The 13,031-nt window shown below is 42.6% G+C and overlaps 1 protein-coding gene across 3 annotated transcripts in view; it reads left to right on the top strand.

Annotated features, from left to right (window-relative positions):
* The window catches only part of SNCAIP (synuclein alpha interacting protein), a 137,008-nt gene that overhangs the window by 62,356 nt on the left and 61,621 nt on the right, over positions 1-13,031 (top strand). For all 3 annotated transcript variants that reach the window (XM_054714965.1, XM_054714964.1, XM_054714966.1), the window contains exon 2: positions 8,535-8,637. In XM_054714965.1, coding sequence (XP_054570940.1) covers positions 8,581-8,637 — 57 coding nt within the window. In that variant the 5' untranslated portion in view covers positions 8,535-8,580. The remainder of the gene's footprint in view (positions 1-8,534; positions 8,638-13,031) is intronic.

Here is a 13,031-nt window from a genome sequence, read left to right as displayed (position 1 = left end):
TCTGATGGCTCTTTAGATCCTTAGAGCACAAGAAGAGTGCTTTTGTCTCTGCAAGTTAGATGTTTCCTTAGCTATGCTACATGAGATAGTTTTCCAAACACAGCCTATCTTGACTTCCTTACTCTGTCTTAGGACATTCCAATTTATCTATGGCCTTCTTAAGAAGTGGCACCTAGAACTGAACACGATATATTTTATCTTGCATTTATGTGTATGTTTATAAAATTATTTTCTGTTGTACATTCTTTTTACTTCTCTTGTGCAGCTATGCGAGCATGGATATTCTTCCTCCTTTCCAAAAATAATTTTAAATATTAAACCCACTATTAATCTCACGCACACACAAATTTAAAAGTATCTCTATCTCTAGGCTTAAAATGTATTACTTTCAACAATAACGATAAATTAAAAATATATAAGGTCTTTTCAAGCTCTGAACATCTAGTATAAGTTGGTTCATGCTCTGTATTGAGATTTTAGAAATAATTAAATGACCCCCAAATCATTTGCAAGTATTTTAAACTACAAGCTAGGGCTGCAAACTACAAAAAGGCCAATCACTATAGGGATTTGTCAGAGCAGTCCTGACATCTAGAATGGGTTTTCCAGTACAATACTATCTTATTTGCCTTTTAAAATAAAATACAAGGAAATATGGTCATAATCAGATTTTCTCTTATGATGATATTTAAGTGTCAAATGATTTGGCTATGGAATGTACTAGTAATGTTCCAAAGACTAGTTCAGTGATATCTGTGGGCAAGGTAAGTTAGGGACATAGAGGTCTATACATGTTTCTCTCATGATGATGATCATTCCTACCATTTTTATTTAGTCTCTGCCAGAGAGAGGAAAGAGCAATTCATTTGGAATTACAGTTGGTAAACACCAAAAGCAATACAATCCAGGGCTGAGGATGTCTATGGAATTCTGACCTATATGATTTAAAGACATGCCCATGTTTCAGAGAAATCTGGGCGGGGGCGGTGAATCAGAAGAGCTCTGGACTCGTTATTGGGCATGGATTGTCTGAGCTGATGTTGCCCCTACTTGGTAGTGCACAACCTTGGCCAAACATTTCTGAGCTTTGCCATCTGTAACATAGTTAGAATATGATTGCAAAAGGCAATACAGAGTTGTAATGAAGTCAAATTAAAAATATAGTGAAGGTGATTTTAAACAAATGTTTAACAAAGGTAAGGCATTACTTTACCATTGCAGTTTTGCATGCTGAAATAATGGAGAAAAGCAAATTTAACATCAGAATTCCTGGCTGTGTGTCTGTGAGGCAATTATAGAAACTCTCTGAACCTTGGTTCCCTTGTCCCCACAAAAGACATTATAAAGGTATGTGTGTCCCAGGGTCTTTGTGAAACATAAATAAGAGATTATATATAAAAGCACACAGATCCAGACCCTGGTGCAAAGTTTTGCTTCGTGAATGTTTTTGTGGGTGTTCAAACAGAAAATATAATACCGCTTCCCCAGGAGATGGTTCAGGCTCAATACATTCCATTGAAGTCTCCTTTTTGATAGCAAACGTGCACTTGTATTTTCTCCAAACTTGTCAGAAAATTTGATATTCCAAGAAGATGTGCTGTGTGTACACTCTGGTTTTGGAAATGCTCCCCCAACCATCCCTGCTTCTCACCCCAGCTTGGCCCTCACAATGTAAGTCTCCCTTTTTGTAGATAAAAAGAGCAATAAAGGCTAAATCAGTGTTATTCATCTTTCTGGAAATTCTATATCAGAATTCTCACCTCTAGGCCTTTGCGCATGCTGTAACCATTACCAAACTCAAGGGATTCACTGCTTGGAGTGCTCTAGTCAAGAACGAGACGTGGTTGTCATTAGGTAGTTTTATTTACTTGCAGCAAGAAAGCTCCGTCTCCCTGAAGGGAGGCTTAGCCATTGCTTATGTACACTATTTGGTTAATTACATGTTGATTTCTTCTTGGCAGTGGCTAAACTTACCAGGTTGGGTTCTGGTCAAGCTCATCAGGTTACAGCTGCCTCTGCAAAATACTGTGCTGCATTTTAAGACTAGCATTTAGTAAGAACCGCCCAGACCTTGAGACCTTTGTCCTAACATCACTACTATCTGGAACACTTCCTCCTGCCCCTACAACTCCCTCTCCATCCACACCCTCATCCTCCAGCTTTCAGCTTAGATTTCACATCTACTAGGCAGACTTCCCTCATTGCCAAGGTCTAGGTTAGGTGTCTCAGACTGCTGTGCATTTATTTGTCTAAGCAAGGACTGCATTATATTGTAATGGCTTGTTTTCTTGTCTGTCTCCCTTGTGCTGTATGCCCCACACAGGCGTGGAGAGTAGTGTACATCTCCTCCAGCATGTGCACGCAGGAATATTCCGTAAGTGAAGAAGTGGGTGAAACCTGACCAGCTTGTGCTCTCCCTCTGGGTCCCCCTGTGTGCTTCTTGGCTCTCCTTTAGTTGCCTCTTTCCAGTAGAAGTTTCTTGCCTCTATCATTTTTCTGCTTCAGGACTAGACTTTTAGCCACTGCCATGCTTCTGGCCACTGTTAAATCAGAGAGTGAAAGAAACTGAATCCAACACTTGGAATGAGTCGCTTCCTTGCCAGCCAAGCTACTGAGCCAACTGGGGACAACATTTAATATATTACACTTTTTTCCACCCAAGTATTCCAGTACTTAGTTTGTGATTTTTTTTTTTAAAAAAAGCTCTTGCTATATTAAAGAAAGTCCGGTATCTTATGTGCAGGCTTTCAAACTGAAAATTTATCCCAATAAAAATTTGGCTGTGTGTGTGTGTGTGTGTAGGGGTATAGGGAACTACTCTGTTTTCCCAAGTATTGGCGAATTAGAGAGTAAAGAGAGAAGTTGCAATACAAATCAGTTGAGGTTACCTCATCACCGAATGTGCTCTGCTCATTTATTTTGACAAGCCTTAACTTACTTTTAATTGCTGGGCCTCCTAGTTTACTGGTAAATGTGGCAACAGCGACTCTGGCGAAAGAGGAGAAATCTGTGTAACACGAGCCTTCAGAACGAAACAGTGCTGACGCCTTGTAAAACGGAGTGAGGCAGTTCATGCTAAGAAGAATTTCATTCGAGCCATTTATGTGATATGTGACTGTAGTCACAATCAGTAAGCCCCTTTTATGTGAGCCAAGCACACCAGAGCATGTATGTTCAAGGCGTGTAGTTTCTCAAAGAAATTTTGTTGGCCACTCCAAGCTTTTTCCAAGTGATGCTGCCATTCCCCAACAGATTTTTGGACGTCTCCGTTTGGAATTATTTTCAGAGTCAATTTTCAAGTCACAACCAAAACAATTTTTAAAATATCACCTGAATATCAGACTAGTAGAGGGGGAGGCTATTTTTTAAATTGCTTGTCTGATTTTTATTATCCAGTAGGTCTCATAGTTGCTTTGAGCTCTTCCCCAAATTGAATCTTCCCTTAAAGGAAGCTTTTGGGCCATCATTGAAGCCACTCATGAGAAGGTGACATGGTGTTGATAGACCCATTAGGGCTAAGGAGCCCCTCCCACAAACTTTAACAGGCACTGGAGGGACTTCTGTTCTTGGCAGTTTATCAAAACTCAGCGGAGTAGGAAAAACCCTGCAGACATTGAGTATAGTTGATGCTGCTTATTTTGTTCTTTGTTTTCTCCAGCCAAGCATCAGTTTGGAGTAAAGTTTCTCCCAGTGCTTTGGGCACATCAAAAGAAGGGGGGCAATGTGTCACCAGCAGATTCTGCACAACATGCAGGTCCCACCGCCTAGCCCTGTGTCTGCATGTCCCCACAAACTTTCCTACCCAAATTGGTAGAGCTGAAACATTGGAAAATATTTCCTTTACTTTTTTTCTGGTCTCATCCCCTGCCCAATCTCCGTCTTCACCTCTACCCCCTATGAAAATGGTAAACACACAGCACGCCTGCCTAATTGAATGACAAAATTGAAAATTGCCAGCATCAGTGAAGGGCAATTAAAAGCTGAGCTGAAATGGACTCATGGGTACTGAAGGCAGGCAGACCTCGTGAGAGGTCTGTTGGGTGGTAGGGGTAGCAATACAAAAGAAAGCCCCAGGGACCTCAGGGAACCTGGGCGGACAGACTGCAGCTGGTAGGGCCAGGGCTGAGAGGGTGGGGTGCAGCACAAATTCATAAATGACTGGGTCCTGGGATCCCAAGCAGCCTAAGGCCAACTATGATGCAGAGTAATAAAATCTCATGTGAAGCGTTTTAAGCTGCACTGCCCTTTCTGGGGAGGCTGAAAATGTTTTCACATAGGCGTGAACCCACTCTCATTGGCCTTGAATAAGGTTGGTTCTCTTGCATCCAAGCTGCTGGTCTGGCCAGAGGAAGGACAACTTCGGTCTTTTTTTGGGCTTGCACTTGGCACACAGCTTCCCCACTACTCACAGCAACAGGGAGGTGCCGCCATGTAAACCCACAGTGCCCATCACAGGCATGATCCCTTCCTTCCTCTAGTTGTAAAAGGAGGGAGATACAACCTCCACCTCATAACACTTTATTATGTTCCTGAAGGTTTTCTTTTTCTCATACTGTGAGATAGAACGAAGGCCTTGTAAAAGCACAAATTGTAACATGCTCGTAGTTAATTTGTAAGAAATTTTATTTTATTGCTATTGTGGTATGAGAATTTAAAACAATCTTAAAATACAAATGAAGTAAACATTACTGGCAGGAGGCACCGATAAGAAAAAAAGTAGGAGGGGGGTGCGTATTGTTTAATACTGAATTTCTTTGTAAGGTCCTACACTCAAATGCCCCCAAGGCCAGGCAGGGCCTGTCCATGAGGAAAGCAGATGGGAGGGGCGGGTGGACTGGGGAGAGGCCTCCTGGCCAGGTAGGGCAGCTGCAGCTCCGCTGACGCCAACTCCCGTCATGCGGAATGCAGACCTGTGCTGCCACAGCTTCAGATATTTTTTAAGTGAAGCCAGAAGTCCAGAATTCAATGTGAAATCACCCAAGGTCTACATGTTGGCAACTGATCTGATTATTTTTAAAACGCTCTTAGGGCCAAACACATCACATCTGTGGGCCAGACTCGGCTCACGGGCCTCGGGTGTATGCCCTCTGTAGCTGTGCACTCCATCAGAGCCCGTGCGTCCTTGGTCAAAAAAGGGCCTTGCTGGTTTCCTGGGGCTGGTGTGCAGGGTGGAATGGTGCCAGCCGAGCAGGATGAAAAACGCACCCACGGCCTCGCTCAGTGTCCTTATCAGGTTGGATTATTTGCAGCCGCTGCTCTAACCTGACCTCATTCATCCCTTCCTATCATGTCCTTAATTCCTCACCGGAGTACCGAGGGTGCCAGGTGCTCAGTGGACGGGCAGACAAGGAAGGAGGAGGCAATGACCATGGGACAACTGTGGACTCACCCTCAACTGAAAAGAAAGAAGCAATTAATGTTGGGAATGTGGCTGGGATTGGTGAACCACAGGGATTTTTGCACATTACAAATGAGGATGTAATACTTTCAAAGTGGCACCTTGCAAGAGAGAAGCTTTAAAACCAGACTAGATCCAGAGACATGGAAGCATGGAACAAGACTGGTGAATCTCAGAGAATTTATATGCATAATATGCATAACCCCTCGGTACAGACAATAGTGTGAGGAAGGCCTGGGTAGGGCGAGGAAGTGGGGTGGAAAGGGTCAGTGGGGGACAAAAGGGGACAAGTGTAATACTTTCAACAGTAATGATTAAAAAAAAAAATGACCAAAGGAACTGGGCTGTAGAATAAGGCATCTTAAACAAGATGGCTGCATTGCACATGGAGGCCCATTAGGAAGTAAAGGAGGGTCCTGGATGCTAGGACCCTTTATTTTGAGGTTGGACCATCCCACCCACTGAGATAAATATGAACAGTGGCCAGGGCTTCCAGCAATGGACTGTAATTCTTGTGTTCTGGACTACAGAAGAAAGAATCTCACTGTCATCCTCCAAGTCCAAATGTAAAGATGTTCTGCTTTAAAATCATCTATAATAATAAAACCGTAATATGCAAATCGACTGAATGGCCGAACAGCAGAATGACCTTCTGGACGGCCATGCTATGACACGCACTGGCACCAGGCCAGCCAAGGCGGGTGCGACGCGATTGGTCAGGGGACCCCACCATCACCCCATGATCGCCCCGCAGAGGCCACCCTCTGCGTGGCAATCGATTGCATAGCCCCGGCCAGGTGGGCGGGGCCTCCCTCTGCAGGGCGGTCAATCTGGGGACCCCATGATCGATCGGCCCACAGAGGGGGGCCCAGGCCAGCCAAGCAATGGCATCCAACGCCTGTTGCCAACAGAGGGAGGGACCAGTGGCGGGGTAGGGGGGTTAGTGCCATACAGATGGCAAGCAGTGGCAGTGGCGGGGGCGGGGCCAGCTCCCGGCAGCAGGGGTCAGGGGGAGCCCTGATAGCTCCTGATCGCCAACCAGGCCTAGGAACCCTACCCGATGGGTCCCAGCTTGTGAGAGGGCACAGGACAGGCTGAGGGACTACCCCCGCCCCCCCTGCACGAATTTCATGCACCAGGTCTCTAGTGATTTATATTATCCACTGGATATGTCCCATGAGAATGACTACACTTTGAGTGTATGTTGCTTTTTATATTGTCAGAACAACTCAAACGGGCTCACTGATTACTTGTTCATTTGCATTTTGCGTTTCATTTTGTGTTACCATATAAGTAAAGACTCACTCAGTCCCCGCTTTGAGTAGTGTTTCTCTGTTTCATCTCCCTGTGTTTCCATGTTTCTAGTGATATTTTGTTTGTCTGCATCCCATCCTACACCCAGCTTCATCTTTTTGTTCACCAAAGCCATGAGAATAGTCTGTAATTCAGCAGTTCATTGTGGAGAACAGACTTAGTGCAGAGAAATTGGATTGGAAGGAAGTCTGTTACTGACAAGATGGAATCCAAAGAACCTGGATTGTCTCAGAATCCAGCAGAATGGAAGTGAACATTATTTTGAGTAATTTGCAAGTACGAGTGTATGTGTTTTTCTCTGAAAAGCTTCGTGAGGATTAAGAGGAAAAGTGGTATTTTTTTGTAACAAACAATATGTTTAAGACCTACTTTTAGATTTCTAGAAATAATAAAATTTCTGGATATATATATATATATATATATATATAGGTTTTATTTTAAACCTTATTGTGATTTCAGAAGAACTTTCAATGTTTATTTTAAATGGATAATCTCATTTGAACATGGTAGTAGGATTCCTAATCCTTTCTTAGACCAATTCTGCATCTGCCATAATTTTAAAAATATAAAAAAATGGTACATTCATGTGAGAAGGGAAGGAGAGGAAACACTAAAACTCAAGTGATGGGTTTGAGGTGTGGGATGGCAAGCAATCAGTTTCTCCTTTATTGTCATTCTCCTCTTTGTATAGCTTCTTAAAAACGTACAATGAAAAAGCAATGCCTTCAGAGTAAGAGTTTTTTTAAAACAGGTATTTTTACATTCTTGATCTTATACTGATGACCTCATTTTCATTGGCCTAGATTTATTTTCACTTTCCAGTGACGTATTCCTTACTCCTCTGCAAAATATCCCCTGATTAGAGGAGGAAACAAATTACTCCTCCGGTCTGAGTACAGAAGGCCATTTTTATAGTCAGGAAGACAGGTTGCGGGAAGGGGGATCTGCTTCGCCGTCTGAGAGTTGCTCTGGGGAGATGACTGCACACCAAGGCACTGCCGGGAGGTCTATATTTCTGTCTTGACGTCTGTAGGTGCCACTGCCACCGCCAATGCTGATGATGATAAGTGATGGGAAAATGAACTGGGAGGTGATGCATCTTCCTGACAGATGTAAGGAATTGCCACAGGCAGCCCGGAGGCAAGTGCTGGCTGCGGCCACTCTGGCGCCTGCCTCGGGGTCACTCTGGCACCAGCAGGCAGGGCTGCGAGAAGCAGGGGCAATGCAGTCATAACTCTGTGATTTCAATCTGTCCTCAGAGCCTCTTTTAAAATGTTTTTTTGAGGAATCAACTGGAGGTTGTGCTACAAATTCTGAAGTACCGTTACTGTTGATTCGTCGGTGTCTGTCTCGTACTTGTGTTATTGCTGTGGAGATCCAGTGTGCATTGCTTCGCCAGGCAGGGATGTGCACCCAGGGATGTACCCACACAGACACTGGAATATGGCTGTCCTAAGATGTCAGGGCACCCCATTCCCGAAGTCCTACTTTCAGCCAAGGTGTCGTATGTGCTGGCTCGGTCCTAATACGGACCACAGGGGATGAGTTAGACCTGAGCTAGTACTGGGGGTGGAGGGGCAGGAAGGAGCAAATGAAGTGAAGTAGAGGACCACAGGTACCCCCTGAGGAGCCACGCCGGGGTCCAGGAGGAGCCGCACTGGATGTTTCTGGAAAGCCAGCTTGGGGACATTCGAACAAAGGAAATGCTCTCAAAGGCAGCGCTGGCACCAATTACCTTTTTCATTTTGTTTGTTTAAATATAGATATGATTTTTGTTTGGAAAACAATTCACCTTTTTGCCTTTCTTTTCTGTCTTGTCCAGGAATTTATGAATATTTGACCCGACTCAAAATGTGCAAAGAAGAATAATGGAAGCCCCTGAATACCTTGATTTGGATGAAATTGACTTCAGTGATGACATATCCGTAAGTACTGCTACTTGGAAGTAATGCTTTCGGGAGATTCTGCCTTCTCCTACATGGGCTGCTCACTCTCTTGTAGTCTCTATGTCCTCAACTCTTCCAGCCACATTAGAACTTGACATCCTGTGGGGCAGACAAAGTGTGGTTTTGGGGTCTCCTGGACCAAGAAATGAATTCCACTTAATTGTGTGTGAGTTTGGGTGAGATTTAACCTGACTGAGCCTCCCATTCCTAATCTCTTTCATTGTTGCCAAAATTATTCACTGAGTACATTTATAAAGTGCCTGCCGATAGTAAGCACTTTCATATGCACATAATTATGCACATAATTAACTTTCAATTATGCACATAATTAACCCTATTCATTTAGTTTTCTTTATCTGACCTGCTATGGAGCAGCCAGCATTCTTGGCATCCATAAGGAGATGGCCTGAAGGATGGCCAAGTTAGGTCAGCTGATGAACAACAAGAGGAAGTCTTCCAATCACTCTAGGCTTCAAGGTGCAGATCGGATGCTTGTTGGGAATACTGAGGAAGAGCCATGCATTGGTAAGGACCAGCTGACCTCTGAGCCCTGCTTAATCCTGTCGGCAACTGAACTCAGAATCACGGCTGCTCCGGGGGTCCTCTCCATGCCCCTCTGCTTAGAGCTGGCTGTGACTTATCCTGGGTCACAAAATTCTGCCGCCTGTGGGCCTCTCATGCCCTCCCAGCCAAATGGGGCGCTCAAGAGTTTGTGATGAGAAGGTTGTTGTTTCTGAATGAGTCATGTGACTTTTCTTCTCAAAACCTCCTAGGTCACTGTTTTTTTGTTTGTTTTTTAAGAGAAGTAAGGCTTTATTTCCTTGTTTCAGAAATAAAGCTGTCTGAGCAAGTTGCTTTTTGGTGATTATTCAAAGAGACCAAATCCCATATCCTCATCCGACTCCCCCCAGTCCTGCTCTGCTTCCCTAGGCTAGGGCTGCTGCAGCAGCAGGAGCCTCAGTGGTGGGGGCGGCCTCCGTGGCAGGTGGACACAATTTCTGACCTTACTTTTCATTGATATTTCATAGCATAGAGCTTTGGGTCACAGCTAGAAATTGTCTCAAAAAGATTAGCTTACTTTAACGTGCCTCTGGCAACAACATTAGTCCTCTCCTTTACTCTCCACTTTGAAGTGAAATCCACATACTGTACACAAGAATTGAATTATTGGGTTGAGTTTGATGAATGATCCATTTTAACCTTAGATGAGTCTTTGTACCAGGGAAAGGTGAATTCAGCCTTCCCTTACTTCCACGTCCAGACAGTTTTTTTAATCCTTGTGAAGACAACTGAAGTGAGTTTCTTCCTTTCTGTAATATCGTTCTTTCTGTCTGTCTTTTTTCTGAGTTACTGTGCTTGGCTTAAAAGTGTTCAGAGCGTGGTTCTTTTATAACCACTCCTGTCAGGGTATTTTGAGCTGAGTGGGGAAGAGCAAGAGAGTGAATGCTAATATGGGGAGTTGTGGGCTTTACTAGTGAAGTTGCCTTTTAAAAACATAGGCTTTGTGAAATAAGCCAGTCAGAGAAAGACAAGTATCACATGATCCCATTTATATGTGGAATCTAATGAAGAAAATAAACTGATGAACAAAACAGATCCAGAGACATTGAACCATGCAACAGACTAACGTATCTCAGAGGGAAAGGGGGAAAGGCCAGAAGAGATTAACTAATGAATTTACACACACACACACACACACACACACACACATATATATATATATATATATATATATATGCATAGCCATGGACAAACAGTAGTGCTGAGAAGGCCTGGGAAGGGGATAAGAGTGGATTGGAGGGGTCAACAGAGAAAAAAAGGGGGAAACCTGTAATACTTTCAACAATAAAGATTTAAAAAATAAAATACACACAAAACACACAAAAAAAAATAAATAAATAAGTAAATAAAAGCATAGGCTTTGAAGGCACCAGTCTGGGCTCCAGACGTGTTCTGACCTTTGCTGACCTCTCTGAGATACCCACCTAACTTTTAAGGTTTTTTGTTGTTGTAGTAGGTTTTTGGGTGTGTTTTTTTTTTAGGATTGAGTGAAATAATATATATGAAGCACTTAGCTTAGCACACAGTAAGTTGCTCTTAAAAATGGTAGCTTTTGTTATTATTTCAATGAATAATACAGTAATATTTATATGACCATTGGTGAAGAAAGAACTCGAGGGAAAAGACCAGGCATCATGTCAAAAACTTTTTTTTTAACACTGCAATAGAGCAGTTGTGTTTACAGAAGACTCATCTGGCAGCAGCCCATAATTTTGATGAATTAGGAATCTCCACTTAAAAGATAATAAAATATGTTAAGCAATAACTGAAGCTGTTTAGCAAGTTGGGATGCAGGATTATGCAATAGTTGAGTTTCTATAACTTGACCACTCTGAAACATAAATAAAGACATCCATCTGTAATTGTGTAACTGCACTCAAACCTTCCCCCCTTTAATTGTGTATTTATTGTGTGGATCTTTGACCTACATTTAAACTTTTATCAGAAGGAAAAACAGGAAGGTGCATGGAATTGCTGTAACAATAATAATGGTTACCATTTACTAGCACTTGCTATAGGATAGGCACTATCCTGTTTAATTATCACAACAATCCTCTGAAGAAGGTACTTATTATCTCCCTTTTACAGATGTGGAAACAGAAGCATGAAACAAGTTATATAACTTGTCCACAGTCACCCACTTAGTTAGGGACACTTTGCCTCCAATATTATACTTTTAGCTATAATACTTGACTGCTTCTCCAAGATAAAAATAGTCTATTGCAGTGGTCCTCATAAGGACAATTTTACCCATCCTCAGGCAATACCTGGGCAATGATGCTCATACTAGGGATATGCTGCTACTGGCATCTAGTGGGTAGAGACCAAGAATGCTTCTAAACAACCTAAAATGCACAGGAAAACCCCCTACAACAAGGAATTATCTGGCTTAAAATGTTGATAGTACTGAGGATAAGCAATCACATGAAACTAAAGAAGCTCAAATTTGACTGGCAACCTCTATAACATGGTAGATTATTCTATTCTAGTGCAATCTAATCCAAGTTCAATACCTTAAATGTGCCAGAATCATATTGTTCTTACATAATGATTTCATGCGAAGCAATGTAGAGATAACCTTTTAAATACTGAAACAGTTGTTTCAGCCTATGTAGGGAAACTGGGAGCAATAAATGTTATAACTGTTTCAGGGGCAAAGTGGAGACTATTCAGGTGCTAACACCGAAAAACGAAGATGTGTTCAACTTGCTAATTTACTGGCATAAAGAGAAACATAGTCTCTCACAAACATGCCTTTATTTTTAGGATTCTGTAAACCTCCATCTCTCACAGCCCTTAAGTCTCTTTTGAAAAAGATGTTTACCAAAAAGATGCCCGAGTTTAAAACCGCTCTTCTTTCTTCCCAGCCATAGCCATCAGCTTTCTATTTTATGATTTTTCCCCTCTAGTTATGAGTCTGGTTCTTGTTTTAATTAAAACACAAGCTGTATAATGGTTCCAAAACACAACTAGAACTTTTTTTTGCCTCTACCTAATGAGACAAAACACAGAAGGCACTTACATTATTTTGAAGTTTCCCAGACTCCAAAATAATGCTCATCCTTTGCAAAATGCAGGGTTTAAACTATACATTCTTGTAATCCTGCCATTGAAAAGGGCAGAACACTGTGCACTGGCTGCAGATGTGCGAGGGAGAGATGACGACACGCGTAAACACAGAGGGTCAGAGCAGGGCCTTGCTGTCACTGCACACAGGTTTACAGATTTCTTTATTCCTATGGAAGCCAGAGCCCTGTGTCTGGGAAATGAAAAATGCTCTGGAATACCATTTTACCGTGGGGTTCTTAGTAGCCATGGTGTGTTTTATTAAGAGAGGCCAGTTTGCTGTCCTCAGAAATAGTATGCACAGAACTGAATAATGCAGAGGCCAAACCATGGATCCATTGAAGAGCCTGACTCATGGCCATCAAACGTTGACTGTGCCACACACACTGAACTCTTTAAGTCACTTGTTTTGTTTAAGCCTCACATCGACTCTGCAAAGCAGCCCCTATTTTAATCCCCTGTTTGGCAAATGAAGAAAATGAGGCTTAGAGATGTCGTATGACTTTCACAAGGTTACAAATGGGCAAGTGGCAGGTCAGGATTTATATACAGAACTCTGACCATGTGACTCTTCCCCCTCTGAGTAACTTAGTTGAGCATAATGGGCCAGTCATCTCACCCATTACTATCCCCAAATAGGCACTGAAGCAATTGCAAATAACTTTTTGGTACCAATGCAGTTGGTATATATATATTATAAATAAATAAAGTAAAACAAACTAAAGAGAACTTAGACATATCTCTTC

The sequence above is a fragment of the Eptesicus fuscus genome, chromosome 4 (genome assembly GCF_027574615.1).
Source record: "Eptesicus fuscus isolate TK198812 chromosome 4, DD_ASM_mEF_20220401, whole genome shotgun sequence".
Classification (NCBI taxonomy): domain Eukaryota; kingdom Metazoa; phylum Chordata; class Mammalia; order Chiroptera; family Vespertilionidae; genus Eptesicus; species Eptesicus fuscus.
Note: the sequence above shows the minus strand (reverse complement) of the source record. Positions and strands in the feature narration are given on the sequence as shown.